The sequence below is a fragment of the Miscanthus floridulus genome, chromosome 16 (genome assembly GCF_019320115.1).
Source record: "Miscanthus floridulus cultivar M001 chromosome 16, ASM1932011v1, whole genome shotgun sequence".
Classification (NCBI taxonomy): Eukaryota; Viridiplantae; Streptophyta; class Magnoliopsida; order Poales; family Poaceae; genus Miscanthus; species Miscanthus floridulus.
This window is the reverse complement of record NC_089595.1, coordinates 83325594-83341182: the sequence shown is the minus strand read 5'-3', so window position 1 is coordinate 83341182 and position 15589 is coordinate 83325594. Positions and strand designations below refer to the sequence as shown.

Sequence of the window (15589 nt, the reverse complement as noted above, 5' to 3'; positions counted from 1 at the left end):
GAGAGATGGGAAAAACACCACATACCCTTTGGTTAGAAGACATGCGTACAGATCTCTATCAGGCACCCCTAAAGCAGCGAAAAGCTGCACCGGCGGAAACTGGAATTTACCTTCGTTTCTCCATAGCAAGGCTCGTTGCGAAATATTTGTGTTGGTGGTAATGCTACCACATTCTCAATGTAGGTAACAAAATCAATTTTATCATTCACCCTATTCTACTGGTGGTATTTCAACTGATTTCGACTGATTCAATAGTGTTTCTGTGAAAGAGAATAAGCCGAAATAAGCATAAGCCGGCTATCTGAACTGAGCCTCTCTACCAAGTCTACCAAAAGCTGGCCCTTGAACCATCTCCACCATGCCAAACTAAGCCTGGCTCTACTCGATGGTATGAGCCACCCAAAAGAAACAAACCGTAAAATTTTGCGACTATTCAAAAGAGAGAAAATTATACTATTCAGGGTAGCAACTTTCAAGTCTGAAAACACACATGGACACTGGAGTCAAGGCTATATAGGCAGATCAAGTGAGAAGATAAGCGATGGTCAGACTAGGTTCAACTTATAGGTGGTGATTACACTTCAAAGGGAAGAATTGCCTGAGCAGTCCTTGGGAAGGGCAACATAGTTTGCTGGTGCCACAGCAGTCTTCACAGCTTCCTGCACCCTTCCAGAAGATGGCCTACACTTCCGTGACATAGGGGTAGAAACACGGCGGCTGGTCGGAGTTCCACCAATATTATTGACATTAGAGCTCCCAAGAGGCTTCCTTGCAGAAAGAGGACGGATAGGGCTTGGTTTCGTAACAAACTTGGCACCTTGCTCTGTACTTGGCAGTTTCTTCAATTCCTGAAAACAGTCGAAACATCATTGGACTTGAGATTTGCAGAAGGAATTGCAGTCACATGGCAGTATATTAATCAGAGGATAGTTAAAGTGGTTGAGTTTTGCAAGTATTGTATCATTTCCATCACACACACAAAAAAAAACCATAGCTATAAAGAAAACAGGCTAAGAAGGTAAACTAAAAAACATAACATGCTTGACATGACCAGGACTTTATGGAACAGAAGATATGCAAAATAAAAACCAACCCTTGATCGACGCTTTTCCTCTTCTTTTTGCTGTCTTGTACAGGTGTATTCTTCTAAACAATCCAACAGCCTCACCTGTACATGAGTATACCAAATTAAGTAAGCACAGATCTATTCACAGTTTCAACCTAACAAGCCTTTTTGTTTGACAAGAACAATGAGTAATTGAACTTGCCTTGTTAAACATAAATGGAATACCCTTCTCCTTTTCCCAAGCTTTAATTTTAGCAGTCAAGTTCTCCACAAGAGCTGTAAAATGAAATAAGACTTAAGATCAAGTTGAAAATTTACAGACTATACTAGTAGATGAATGAGCAGCAAGCAACTACAGCAAATAACTGAAAATAATGAAACTGCACTGTTAAAAACGGGCCTAAACTATAACGTAAATTTGACTTGAAATAGGGGAACATGTGAATCACTAATAGAGGTGTGTTAACACATGTTTCCAAAAGAGATCACTTAAATGAATTAGTCCTTTTCTTTTTGTGAGAATGGCATGGAGGTGGTGAATAGACAAGTCAAACACAACAAGTTGCTCAGACAACACAGATCACACACACAAAAAAATTATAACTCATGGTAACCACTGCAGAAGAATCTTTTGTAAACTGGTTTTTCCTATTTTATACTCGTGTGCGTTGTTTTGTTATAAAATATAGGGCCTGTTCGTAGGTACGTGACTTTGGTGGTGCAGCCACAGCTTGCAACGCAGTCAGAAGAAGTTGAAGTGAACAGGCCCATAGTCAATACATAGTCTGAACTCTGAAGCCTTAAGTTGCTGTATCTATTATCCAAACAACCCCAAATGATAATCATATAGGATACTGCAGCCTTCTGGAATGTTGTACGATAACTATTCAATATGTAGGGGGGGAGGGGGGTGGGGTATTTAAGCCTTCTGGCTCTTAGATATTTTTCAGTAGAAGTATGAACAAGTATACAGCTTACATGGAAGTTTGTTGACCAATGTCCTAGCTTTCTCCGCACGCTTGAGATTTATGTGAGCTCCTCGGCCAGCATTATAGCGGTTTTGATCCTGGAATGGAAATCGAGGTTGTAAATTAGGTGCGAGTATAGAACAGATATGGCACTGTAATATTGTTAGGCTTGATGTATAATGCATGAACTCTTTGAAAAAAGAGCAACTAAGGATCAATAAACAAATTATGTTACCCTCTCGTATTCATCAAGCCAGGTCTCCTCTTCAGATGCTGATGTCCACTTCTCCACCTTTTCTAGAATATCCTTTCTACTTAATGCATGTTCTTTTGCCTCCGCAATTCGAATATCCATTCTTGTCAGCAACTCTGAAAGATCTGCTCTACCTACAGATCAAAGTTTGTTTTTTTCTTGAATTACTGAATCAGCTACTAAATGGCTGTAGGAAACCATGGAGTAAACTGAGGAGTGAATTATCACATTAGTTCAAACATTTCAATATAGAACGGGGAAATCAAGGTAGAATTAAATCAAGCGACCAGAAATTCACATAACATCACAACAGGGTGCGGACGCGCGTGTAGCGCAGTGGCATAGCTCCGGTGGTGGGAGCTGGCCGGCCGGGGTTCGAACCCCGGTTCTGCACCGCTTGCTTCGTGTAAGCAAATAATCTCCAAGCGTCTGCCTCTCACGCGTGATGCCACAGTGGGATCGTGACGTGCCCGTCGCCTACGAAATCAGAGAATTTCGGTGATTTCAAGAAGGACGAGGTCTTTAGATCTGAGTGTAGCTATAAGTTTGTTTGTACACGGGTGGTTTGTGTGGTGTGCGTGTGTTGAGTGGGCGTGCGCGTGTGTACGAACAGATGCTACAGCTGTACCCAGATGAGAGGCAATAAAAAAAACATCACAACAGGGTAGAATTAAATTGGAAATGACCATCAACACAAAAAGCAAAATGTACTAGAAAATGCAGAATACAGCAAGAAGGATAATGTCTTCATCAATGTTTTAAAGGCGTCGCCTAGGCGTCCAGGCGTACCCAGCTCGCCTTGGGAAACAGTGGCGCCTTGTCGCCTAGGCGCCGCTTAGGCGTCCAGGTGTACCAAGCACTCGCCTGGACGCCTAGCCGCCTTTAAAACATGGGTCTTCATTCATTATAATGCTTTGTTTTCTTATCTCTTTTATTCCTTTGAACTACAGAGCAGAAATTAAACAGAATATATATTCCAATTGCAGAATCATGGTGGTGTGCACTAGACATAGGACCTTGAGCTTATACTGTGTACAAGTATGGACAATGATACATAATTAATTAGCACATTAACAGCAAAGAATGTTGACTGAGAAGACGAGCATCAAATCATAATGGAATTCCACAAAGCCAAGGGTAGATTATTGTTTGCATAGATGACAATAGCGGAATTTGACTGGACACCACAAGCTACATCAAGAAACCAGCTGGAGCATCAAGGGAACTTTGAATGAAACAAAAGCAAAATACAGGAAAGCACTTCAGTATGAAATGAAAGTACAACAAAGAAGGTAACCAGAATCAATGAGATCACTGAGGGTTCGCCGCTCTGTGTCACTATTAATATCCATGTGAACACTTCTAAAGATTTCCTCAAGATCAGTCATTTTCTTGAAGACTAGCTCTTTCATTTTGCTGGCTTTCAAATGAGTCAGTCTCTTAACCTCAGTCTCTACCTATATAAGAGGAGGGGAAGGATTCTGTATAAGAACTAGAATAAATTTGAAGTATTGACATCAACAAGATTCAAGGAGGGGGGGGGCAACACAATTACCTTCTCAATAAGCTTATGTGCAAGGCACCCTGGGGGCATCACTGTATTTGGTGAGACTTTAATAAGAGAAGTCACATGGTCAAAACTTCTTTGTTCATCAGTTGGTGTGTCCATGAGGTTCCATAACTCAATGAGTGCGCTGCCAAGATCTTGGAGCTGCAATAGAGTGTGAATTTCAATGATGCAGCACACCGAACACAACAGAAATATATAACCCAAACTATCAAAGTACATGAAGGATGATAACTAGAGAACCACAGGGAATAAATGTTTTGTACCGAAAACAAGTACTCACAAGGTTTAAGTCAAATAGGTAAAAAAATAACAATCGATAGCAAAAGCAATGTATTTTATAAATTTGTGAGGAATAAGCAAGCTAACCATACTATGGAAAAAAAAAAGGTATTACTCCTCCATCACTAGACACAGAATGGCAAGTGACCAACAAAACCAAGGGTTTGAAGGCAGTGGCGTCCAATATCTTAGACTTCAAGATTGTAAACACCGAGCCACTAAAATAGTTTTTTATTGAGCATTGAGTTGTTTTAATATTTTACTTGCATATTTTTTATATTTAAATAATGAAGGGTCAAAGTCTATGAATATTTAGTGCAGGGATGAGGAAAATGTAACATGACATATTTGGTGTTGGAAAATATATGGTTTTCTCACAAAACAGTAAAGTAACCTGACACTTTCCTAAGGCAAATTTCATCAAATTTTTTGTTCTTTAAGATCAAGTTCAATGGCTAGTGTGCTTGGCATCAGGAAAGAAAATGGGAAATACGTGAGAGTGAACGCATTTCAGTAATATATATGCTGATCTATGTTTCAATGAAATAACTAGCTTGAACAATATATGCACCTTCCGAAGCCATTGTTTCTTTTCATGATTTAACGCATGAACTTTTTCCGAGAGTCTATCAAGTGAATCGTTGCTAATGCTCATGGGCTTGCCTCTTCCCAGCTCAGCATAACTGGGATGAACATCCTTTAGTGCCTTTTTGAGATCAATAGACATAATGTTGCACATTTCCTGAATACTGTTAGTGTGGATGTCAATTTTTTGCAGCCTGCATTCCTGAAAAAAAAAATTAAAACAATCAATATAAGAATGGCAACTAAGCAACCTGGGAAAGAAAATTTTAAAGCTCAATATGCGACCTTTTCTGTCTGAAGATCATTAAGTTGCTCCTTCAATTCCCCTAATCTCTTCAAGGATAGATCATTCTCATCTACCATAGGAGCAGCGGGATCCCCATGATCAATGGATCCTGAAATTTCTGCTTGTAATCGAACTATCTGTAACTGAATAGCCCTGAACTCATTTACTCTGTCATCCCTCCTGCGCCTCAAATCTTCCAGCACTGGCTCTATCTTAGCAATTTGTTCCATTAACGTGCCCCCGAGCTTCTCTGACTGAACAGATAAATTTTTTTCTCAGTGTCAGTTTGAAAACAGAAAGTCTACAACTACAACAACCACAGAAACTTTTAAAGCCTACCAGCTACAACAACTACACAAATTGAATGATGACAGAAAAACTTACCCTGGGAAAGGTTTCTCTCTCTCCAAGAGCAGAAAGGATCTTATCTATATCAGCTTCGCCAAAGGACAGCTCTTGAAGCAGGTCTGCCTTCTGCTTCCTAGTCTGATTCACTTTTTGCCTGTAAACATTGAGACAATCCTCCTCCAGTTGCAGTATCATCCTATCTCTTTCCATTTCACCCTGACCAATTTCTCCCCATAGTTCCTGATTCAAAATTGTGGCGTTTAGTACCGAATGCAAAGCCGAACTGGATGTAGAGAGAGACCCATCCAACGCGACACAGAAAGAGGCAAAGACATTCAGAATGCATTCCCCAGTAGGTACGGAAACACGGATGCAAACAAAAGGAGAACAGCGAGACGATGAACGAATCATCATGATCGCAACGACAGATGACAAACCAGGCCAGAATTGGTGCCAAGAGAACCAGGAAACAGGGAATTTCCGGAGGGCGACAACTTTGTCCCCAAGATCCAAACATCATGGCACAAATTCAACTTCAACACCAAGAAATGCAATGGCCGTGCCCAGAATTCACTAATTCGGCCAAGAAGAATGGAAGGCAGACAAAATCGGCACTCAATTTCAACGCGTCCTTACAAAATCAAGAACGGGAACCACGAAAGCCCAAAAATTCGGAGCCCGATCCCCCAAATTATACGCCAAAGAACACCCATTTTTTCCTGCAGACCCAAACCCCCTACCCACCAAGAACCGCAGCAGCCAGAATCGCCGGCCAAGAACGTGACACCCAAGATCCAGTCGACATTGGCCAGAATCGCAGATCAAACAACGAAGGAAGCATTGGGTCGCAGGGTCGAACGAACCTGTAGTTCCTGTAGAAGGGAGCCGCAGGAGACGCGCCTCGGCGGCATGGGCGGGAGCGGCGGCGGAGGAGTCGCCATGAGGCGGCGTCTGAGGCGGACGCGATCTTGTGGGATCGGGTTGGGGAGTGGAGTGCGCGATCCCTGGCTTCGGCTAGGGTTTATAGGGAAGGAGCCGAGGGGAGGGTTTGATTTAAAAGGGGGAGAGCGGGAGGGAAGAAGCGAAGCCGCCGGAGAGGAAGGGAGGAGGATGTAACTATGGAATTCGAATGAACGGTATTATTGCGACTTTTTTTTTTTGCGAGGAGAGGAATTTGAAAAGGTTTGAAAACGGACGCGCTGTTCTCGGCAGCTTTGCTGGGCCGCCAGCCGTGATCGGAAACGGTTCGGTGGGTGCGAGCGGCGAGGTTTCAAAGGAGGCTACTGGCTAGTGGCTACGGCCGGGCTACGCCTCTTTTTTTGAACACGTTATGATTCAATTTTATGCGTTGTCCAAAAAGATCAATTTTATGAGAATTTCGTTAATAAAAAACTACTCTCCTCTCTATATAAGTCCAATGGGGCATTGACACGTCCTCCAATCTTACTCTTCAACTAATAATATATCTTTTTAAATACTCCGTCTGTTTCAAACTATAAGACGTTTTGTTTTTCTAGATAGATAGGTTTTTCTTACGTAGGTAGATATATACCGTGTCTAGATATATAGTAGTAAAAATAGTATATCTAGAAAAGCTAAAACATCTTATAATTTGGAATGTATGAAATAGAAAAGTTGTATGTTATAAAAGTATCGTAGTATGTTCCACAGTGGATACAACATCAACATCTGCACAACTTTTTAGTCATTCATGGTCAAAACAAAAGGTTAACTTAGGACAAAGGTAAATAGACTTATATTAAGAAATGGAGGAAGTAAAACAAGTGAGGTCTATCTCTTGATTTGGAAAGGTATTTGGCAACACGTATTAGAAGGAATTGATGGCTATAAAAGATGGAAGACACTGAAAAGGATGAATAAAGTAACCTCTTATTCTGATAGAAGGGCTCTGGCTCCATGATTAGAATTGCTAGGGGTTTAGAATTTTAGTTTTGGTAGGTGATGTGGCATGGCTACTGGAGCTAAAGGTGAAGGCCAAGGAAGTCTCCACTTGCCACAAAATGGTGGGAGACACTGGCGGATGATAGAGGCGATTGGGTGTCAGCGCCAACTACCAAGTGGTTAACGTTAGAAGCAATGACACCATGTCACCGTTGAAACTACTCCTAGAAGACTAAGAAGAGAGACGGCGAAGACTAAGAAGAGAGACGGCGATAATAGGCCAAACCATAACTAAGGTGATATTCTAGCTTGAGGAGGAACGAGGGAGGTCAATGGTTACAGGGCAAAACATTAGAGTAGTACAAGTTTCTTGTAGCTTTAGGAGGCACGAATTTGGTGGAGGGAGCGAAAGGGGGCAAGAGGCAAGGACGTCGAGCATGAAGGAGACCGAGAGACCGAAAGAATGGCTATCCCCTATTTTTTGGGGTCCCTTGTGGTTAGCTCGCTTCGTAAAATAACACATAATGGCCTATTTTGATCCAGACAGCTAATCGTTAGCCAACTAACGGATTTTTACCAGCGGAGCTATTAGCTAAGCTTTGTTTGATCCTCTAACTAATAGTTGGTGTACTTAGGCCTGGTTGATCCACCGGCTAATTATTAGGTGCTAAAAATTTGCTATGATACCCAGCTATCCACTATCTATTCCAATCCAAATAATAGCATACTCCCTCCGTCCATAAGGCTCCACCGTTTTAGCCTTCGACATAATGAGCAACAAACAACGCCGATTTGCATTTAAGGCGAGGAACAGCCAAGGAGCAGCGACAAAGGAGCAATAAATACAGGCAAGGAGTAGCCAAGGAGCACTAAATGCGCAGCACGTACGAGAAGCCAAACCCATGGCCCCGATCTAATATGATTGGGACTCTTGAGGAAAAAAATTTGCTCAGACGATAGAGACTTATGGACAGAGGGAGTATAATAGATTGCAAAATAAGACAATTTTACCCTCCCCAACCACGTTGCCCTACCCATAGCAAACAAAAAAAAGGATATATAGACAAAACCACCGGTGGATACAAAACAACACTAAGCTAATAGATAGCCAGCCAGCTAGCTAATATTAACTATGAACTACGAGTAAATTCAAATAGACGGTTAGCTAAATATGCTAATTAATATTTTTTTTACTAGTCAAATAGTCCATCTGTCTCAAATTGCAAGTCGTTTTGGCTTCTCCATATATAAATATTATTTTTAATATATATCTAGATATAGTGTATATTTAGATACATAATAAAAGCAACATGTCTAAAAAAGATAAGACGACTTACAATTTACAATGAAGGGAGCAGTTTATTTTGAACTACTAGCTGGGACGACATTGCTAATTTTAGCAGGTACCTCATCTCAGTAGACCTGAAGAGGCCCTAAGATGTACAAAGGCTGGAAAGCCTGAGTTTTTGTAAGAACATACGGTGCAAAGATTTCCCCGGAGATTCCAGAATGTTAGGCGAGCGGCACTCGGCCGTAATTCCCAATTGGACGTGCTGGACAGCTGGTAGCCATCTAGTGGCCGAATTTTGAAACAGCAATTTTATTTTGTTGGTTTGAAATTTACTTGAAACTAGACGACAATTTTGCATTACATATATATGCAGTTGAAGTACTATGCCGTACAAGGACAGAACCTCCTTATATACAGACATGGAAATGGACAGTGTGAATGAAATACTGAAATATACAGTTCTATATGCTCCCACGGTCCAAACGAAAGATACATATTCCCGTAAACGAGGCAAAGCATTTCAGCTTGACAGCAACCTACTATATAGAATTCTAAATACCTAAAACTTCATTTTAAACCTTCACGCTTTCCATCCTTGCCTGGAATCCTAGTCACACCAAGTATGTCTGAAAATGAGGGACGAGTCAAAACATAAATCACATTGTGTTTGCTGAATGCTGCACTATAGGACCAAAAAAGCAAAATGAAGAAACTGGTAATAGAATAGTATGGACATGAGAAAACTAAAGATGGGTTTTTCTTTGCTAGAGTACTCACATTAATACATCAAACAAGACAGTGATCTAATATCAAGTAACTTGAATTGCAAGTTGTAAATACCAATTTTGATGTATGCATCATAAAGCAAATAAACCGACTGATGCAATCACAGCACACCACATATAAGGATACAGATATTGTTCATCGGAGCATTGGATATTATCTGGTTCCTGAAAAGGAATTGATTATGACCTAGATTCCTGAGCTATGCCACTGGTTTTTCACATAGTATTACAAGATACACAAACACTGCGAATTATATAAATAGAAGAATAAGACATGGATATGGTTGCAGGCAAAAGCTAAAAGCACTGCATGATGCAAATGTTGTCTTGGGGAAGTGTCTGGCGACTGGCGTTGGTGTGTGCTTCCTGCTATTTAGTTTCGTCACAAAACATTGTATGCATGCATAGAAAGTTTTGTTAAGAAACTAAACAGCAGGTTTTCTACTGATAGCAGTATAGCACACAGCTTGATATGGACCCAAAGCACCAGTGCCAGACTGAGTCACATGACTACATGAAGAGTGTCATTTTAATCAAGGCCTCACTTTTGGATTTCCATAAAAAACGAAATAACTAAATCCCAACAGATTCAACTAACAGTAACCATCCAGTAAAAAACATCGTCCAGATGGCAACATATAAGGCCCCACATCAGCACTAGATACTTCCTAGTTCCCACAGTAGCCATGGCAAAGATAAAAGAAACTATACAAACATAGTTTAGTTTGATCATGTACCGAGGCACTACTATACAAGATACCCATGCAAGATCAAAACAATATCATGGTTACAGCAATTAGCGTCACTGGCAGCCTGTCCTTGACTCGTGTGGTCATAAGTCGGTTAACCAAATAGCAAGAGACCAGAAATGACATCCGTTGCACAAGAAGATGAAAGGAGATGACATCATACCTAAGATGATGATGTGAAATCGCCTGAAAGTCCAGCATTCTCAGTGGTGTGCAGGCGAGCCTCTTCTTGTATGATGTCTGCTTCAAGAGAGAGCTTGCCAATCGCTGAAAAATTCAAAACCACGCTTATCTATGCCGGTAGATTATATTGGATAATTGGTAAAAGTCTACATAACCCCCCCCCCCCCCCAACTATTAAGGGTGGACTACTTCACCCCCAAACTATAAAACCGGATTTTCTACAGTGACGGTGTTTTGTCTTTTTCTTTTTATTTATTTTCACTGAATCTTTAAAAAATCATAGTAAATTACAGAAAATAATAAAATGGAAAATCCAATTTTATTGGACTCCGCATGAGTAGATCTACACAGTGAACATATAATATGGTATGCTTTAGTATAAAGTTTTTTATGTAGCTTTAGATCTATGCTTTTTTGTAATTAATTGGAATAATTCATAGCTGCAGCTTCTATGGTCCAATTGTGATGAAATTTTTATGGTGGGCTAATTATTGTATGCTTAAACTGTAGTAAAAATTTCATACTCATTGGATCATGTATAACTTAGTTATAGATTTATTTAGGTTTATACTTGTTAAATCTATGCTTTATCTGTAACTATGAATCTATACTAAGTTATACATGATCCAATGAGTATAAAATTTTTACTACAATTTAAACATACAATAATTAGTCCACCATAAAAATTTCACCATAATTGAACCATAGAAGCTGCAGCTATGAATTATTATAATTAATTACAGAAAAGCATAGATCTAAAGCTACATCAAAAACTTTGTATTAAAGCATACCATATTATATATTCACTGTGTAGATCTACTCATGCGGAGTCCAACAAAATTGGATTTTTCATTTTATGATTTTTCTGTGATTTACTATGATTTTTCAAAGATTCAGCGGAGATAAATAAAAAAGAAAAAGACAAAACCACCGTCATTATAGCAAAACCACCGTCCAAAACCGCTTGGGGTTATTTGACCGGTTTTGGAAAGTTGAGAGGGTAGAAAATCCGGTTTTATAGTTCGGGGTGAAATAGTCCACCCTGAATAGTTGAGGGGGTTATGTAGACTTTCTCCTTAGATAATTAGAAACAAATATACTATCCGAACATCCAACAATACCTTGCCCAGAGCTATCATCAGAAGCAACAGAAGACTCGGATTCAGATTCAGAGTCTCCAACAAGGCGAAACTCAACAACAGACTTGAAATCCTCCCACGGCTTCACCCAAACCTTTGCTCTGTACAGACTCTTTTTTCCAGCGTCAGCTGCCTCCAGTATCAGGTCATGCAGGGTCCCGGTCACCACCTGCCGCTTCGATTTTAGCACCCTAGTAAACTCCAAGGCAGCACCCTGTACAAGAAAATTTTCCAAACGTTATGAAGAACTCAGAAGAAATCCAGCGTGGCCGTGGTGTACATCCATGGAGAGATCATCCTGCCGATATGAGAAAATACTCCCAACCTTTAGAGTCTTGGAATAACATGAGACAAGGACCAAATTGCTAGACACTGCATGTGTTTCCACCTTTCTAACGGCTCTGGCTCATCATATGTTTCGCATACAGTTCAACCATTAGATCTAGAAACCGAAACTTGGTTCTAGCAAATCTAGTAAATCACTCCCTTAAGACTGCACTTTAGGGACCCCGACAGGTTGATGCAACTGAAGCCCGGTAGCGAATTCAAGGACCTAACCTTTTTTCCCCACTCGAGGGTGGAGGTTCATTGACCTAACTGGGTGACGTCACCTTGTAAGTCCATGCAATTCACTTCCCATGGGTCACAAGAGTCCACACACTGATGGAATTGGTGTTGACAGGGTGGAGAGACGAGGAGGGAGGCACAGACACACCTGGTTCTTGTTGTGGTGGGCGACGGCGAAGCGCGCGGCGTCCTCAGCCTCGGCCCGCTCGCGGAGCGCGGCGAGCACGCCCCTCACGAGGCCGCTCTCGTCCCCGCCGAGGTGGAACCCGGAGACCCCGGCGGCGGAGGCCGCGAGGAGCGCCGCGGCGAAGAGGACGACGGCGCGGCGAGGCATCATCATCGTCATCGCGGCGAACCTACTACTACTACCAGGCTACCAGCTGGTTGGTTCGGCGTCGGCGTGTGGCGCTTGGCTGCTCTGTCTGCGCTTGTGCTCGTGCTCGCGCTGGCTTTGCTTCGGACGGTGGGCGGGTGGGGACTGGGGAAAGCGAAGGGGAACCGGGTGGTGGGGGCAGGTTGGCGTGGAGGGGACAGCGACGCGTGATCCGATCGGAGCCGTCAGCGCTTTGGGATCGGGCGGTGGGTGATGACAAGCAGCCCTGCCCGACGCGGAGATCGGTTTGTCGTTTCTCCCCTTCTAGACTACTACTATGGCCTTGGCCTAGCACACCGCAAGCGTCCTTATCAAAAACACACACGACCCGCAAGGCCACACGCGACCGGGCTGGGCTGTTGCCTTCGTCTAGGGCGGCGCCACCGCGTCACAATGCTGCGTCTGCGTCCACCGCAGTTCTTGTGAGCTCAAGTCATAACTTATCAATGCAACAGTGCAACCAGAGATCATCGACCATTTCAATTTACTACAGCAGTCAGTAGTACTATAAAGTTATTTTTTGACATATTGGCTCTGTTCGCTGGTTGGTTTTCAGGTTGATAAGCCCGGCTGGTGCTGGTTTGTTGCGAGAGGAAAACACTGTTCGTTGGCTGATAAGCTCTGGCTGAAACCAACAAGGGCGTGATTGGTTGCCCGAACCGGGCTGTCATTTGGCCCATCCCGTATCCTTTGGTGCATTCGGCTGTGTTTGGTTGCCCTACTCGCATGTTTCCCCTGCTTCCTCCCGTGCAGATTCGCTCCTCCATCCTGGACGCCGCCGTCTTCTCGATCCCCACTTCCCTCTCGGTGCAGGCTCGCTCGGTGCTTGGCGGGAACCTTCGCACCGAGCGCGGGAGATGAGGCCGTCTGGGCCATAAAGCGCGCGCGTGGGTCTCGGCTAGGGTTACCACCCTCACTCTTCGCCTCTCCTTCTGCCATTGCTCTAGTGCGAACTCTCGTCTTGCTCCCCCTCGACCTCGGTAGCCCTATCGAGGCGACCCTCGCCGGTGGATTTCTCTCGGTCCTCCGACGCTTGGACGGTATATATGCCACCTGTGCTCTTCCCCTCCTCTTCTTTACTGTCGTTTTTTTTTGTTGATTTGTTGGTGGATTTTGCTTAAAATGCCAAGAAATCAGGGTTCTTGGTTTGACATCCTCAGATCTGTACGATGCTATACCTGATTTACCTGTTCCTAGCTTAGATCTGTACATGATGCTTCGTTTTTGGTTTATACCTCATGTTTTGTGTAGATCTTGTACATGTTGATGCCTATTTTGTTGTACACACTGAGCAAAGTGCCTAAAGGTCAATGATGTTGATTGGTTAACAGTATACGCTGGAGGAGCACCCTTTGGTGTGGCAGCCGCGTCTTTCATTGTTCATTTTGTCTGATTTTTTGCTTGCTAAGCAATACATACCCATGTTGCATGCTCGTTTTCTAATGTTGCCCTCCATCCTGTTGTGGTAGACATGGCGTTTGAAGCTGGGCGAAGGGCTGCCGCTGTTGTGGTTGTTGCAGTGGCGGCTTGGTTTTTCATGTGGTTTAGGAGGAGAGTTGAAGATTCACGCTCAGTCACCTATGGTTCCTTGGCTGAGAGGGACATACAGAGGATGAACAGCCTTAGATACATCTATGAATCTGATGATGTGCACTGTGTCAACCTTCTTAGAATGAGGAGGGCCCATTTTTCCAACTTTGTGACATTTTCCGTAGTAGAGAGCTTGTCACTGATAGCATACATACATCTGTTGAAGAACAAGTAGCCATGTTCTTGCATATTGTTGGTCACAATGAGAGGTTTAGGGTGGTTGACCTTACCTTCAGGAGGTCCGCAGAGACAATTAGTAGGTTCTTCCAGAAGATGTTATATGCGGTAGGAGAGCTGAGGAATGAATTGATTGTCCCTCCTGCTACCAATGTCCATCCTAGGATCCTTGGTAGCAGAAAGTGGTACCTCTATTTCAAGGTTGGTATCCATAACTTGTCATACATAGGTCTCATACATTATCAGTTTGTGTCAATGTTCACTTGCACTTATGTTTTTTTCAATTAGGACTGCATAGGAGCAATTGATGGTACTCATGTATTAGCTAGAGTGCCTATGAAGATGCAAGCTGCCTTTAGAGGCAGAAAGCACACCATCACACAAAATATGTTGGCAGCCGTGGACTTTGACCTCAGATTCACCTATGTGCTTGCTGGTTGGGAGGGATCTGCACATGATGCTCTTATCTTGTCGGATGCTCTTGAAAGAGATGATGGCCTTAGAGTGCCACCAGGTATCATCCAAACCAAAAAAAACTTTGACACTTTGTTTAATCCTAAATGAAACTACTAAAACATGTTCATATCTACTAATTTTTAGGCAAATTCTATCTTGTCGATGCCGGCTATGCAGTGAGGCCTGGTTTCTTACCACCATTTCGTGCCACAAGGTACCATTTGAGGGAGTTTGGTTCAAACCGACCTCAAAATCAAAGAGAGCTTTTTAATCTAAGGCATTCGTCTTTTAGAGTAACAGTTGAGAGGGCTTTTGGGGCTCTAAAGAATAGATTTGGAATATTGGACAACAAACCTTTCCACCCATACAAGACCCAAGTTAAGCTTGTTCTAGCCTGTTGTATTCTTCACAATTGGATCCTCAGGCATGGGCAGGACGAGCATGTGCCTGCTGAATCCACATGGACACCTAACATCAATGATAATGCCTCACAACCAGATCATGTCCCTAACAATGGTACCTGGGCACAATAGAGGGAGACATGGGCTACACAGATGTGGTAAAACAGGGGGAATTCTAGGGTGTAGTGGCATGGTGTGTGTACTGTTTAGTAGCATTGGAGAAACTTGTATTTTTACTGAGACCTATGACACTTTGCAATGATGTAGTACCTATTCCTTTTCTGCCTAGTTGATATGTTCAACTTGTATTTCATACCATGCAATTTGTTTTCCTTACGTACTGGTTGTGGATAGGAAATAGACAATGTGCCTGACTAGGTTGTTAACATTGGTGGTGAGGACAATGTGGTGGAACAGGGTGGGGTAGTTGCTACTGATGATGGCAACCAAGCAGCCCCTCAGCCCAATGGCCCTATGCACTGGAGTCCTGTCCAGTCTGGGTTCATGCTTAGGAGGTTCCATAATTTGGTGGGGCAGGGGGTCAAAACTAAGAAAGGGTTCAAGGAGGTACATGTTAGGTAGGTTGCACTCATGGTCTCTGAGTTTGCTGGGGTCAATGTG

General features: G+C 42.7%; 2 protein-coding genes and 1 pseudogene across 2 annotated transcripts; 1 reads left to right on the top strand and 2 right to left on the bottom strand.

Annotated features, from left to right (window-relative positions):
* Positions 1-432: 432 nt before the first annotated feature.
* Positions 433-6506, bottom strand: LOC136513179 (65-kDa microtubule-associated protein 5-like). Its single transcript, XM_066507170.1, has 11 exons — positions 6219-6506; positions 5392-5595; positions 5007-5261; positions 4708-4923; positions 3843-3998; positions 3585-3744; positions 2270-2421; positions 2045-2132; positions 1269-1342; positions 1094-1168; positions 433-848 (listed from the first exon to the last, which is right to left on the bottom strand). The coding sequence occupies exons 1-11, from the start codon at positions 6294-6296 to the stop codon at positions 582-584; spliced, it is 1725 nt and encodes a 574-aa protein (XP_066363267.1). The 5' UTR covers positions 6297-6506; the 3' UTR covers positions 433-581.
* Positions 6507-8888: 2382 nt separating this feature from the next.
* LOC136511921 (cysteine proteinase inhibitor 3-like) lies at positions 8889-12429 on the bottom strand. The gene is made up of 4 exons (XM_066505945.1): positions 12120-12429; positions 11387-11618; positions 10246-10349; positions 8889-9174 (listed from the first exon to the last, which is right to left on the bottom strand). The coding sequence occupies exons 1-3, from the start codon at positions 12315-12317 to the stop codon at positions 10246-10248; spliced, it is 534 nt and encodes a 177-aa protein (XP_066362042.1). The 5' UTR covers positions 12318-12429; the 3' UTR covers positions 8889-9174.
* Positions 12430-13815: 1386 nt separating this feature from the next.
* LOC136510932 (protein ALP1-like) lies at positions 13816-15154 on the top strand (annotated as a pseudogene).
* The last annotated feature ends 435 nt before the right edge of the window (positions 15155-15589 follow it).

Excerpts from the sequence above, each read along its gene's own strand:
- LOC136511921 (XM_066505945.1), bottom strand. The coding sequence starts at position 12,317 with ATGACGATGATGATGCCTCGCCGCGCCGTCGTCCTCTTCGCCGCGGCG. Across the intron at positions 11,619-12,119 it reads CCCACCACAACAAGAACCAG|GGTGCTGCCTTGGAGTTTAC; the intron begins GTGTGTCTGTGC and ends TTTCTTGTACAG. Across the intron at positions 10,350-11,386 it reads TGATGATAGCTCTGGGCAAG|CGATTGGCAAGCTCTCTCTT; the intron begins GTATTGTTGGAT and ends TGAATTTTTCAG.
- LOC136513179 (XM_066507170.1), bottom strand. The coding sequence starts at position 6,296 with ATGGCGACTCCTCCGCCGCCGCTCCCGCCCATGCCGCCGAGGCGCGTC. Across the intron at positions 5,596-6,218 it reads CCCTTCTACAGGAACTACAG|GAACTATGGGGAGAAATTGG; the intron begins GTTCGTTCGACC and ends ATTTTGAATCAG. Across the intron at positions 849-1,093 it reads AGGAAAAGCGTCGATCAAGG|GAATTGAAGAAACTGCCAAG; the intron begins GTTGGTTTTTAT and ends GACTGTTTTCAG.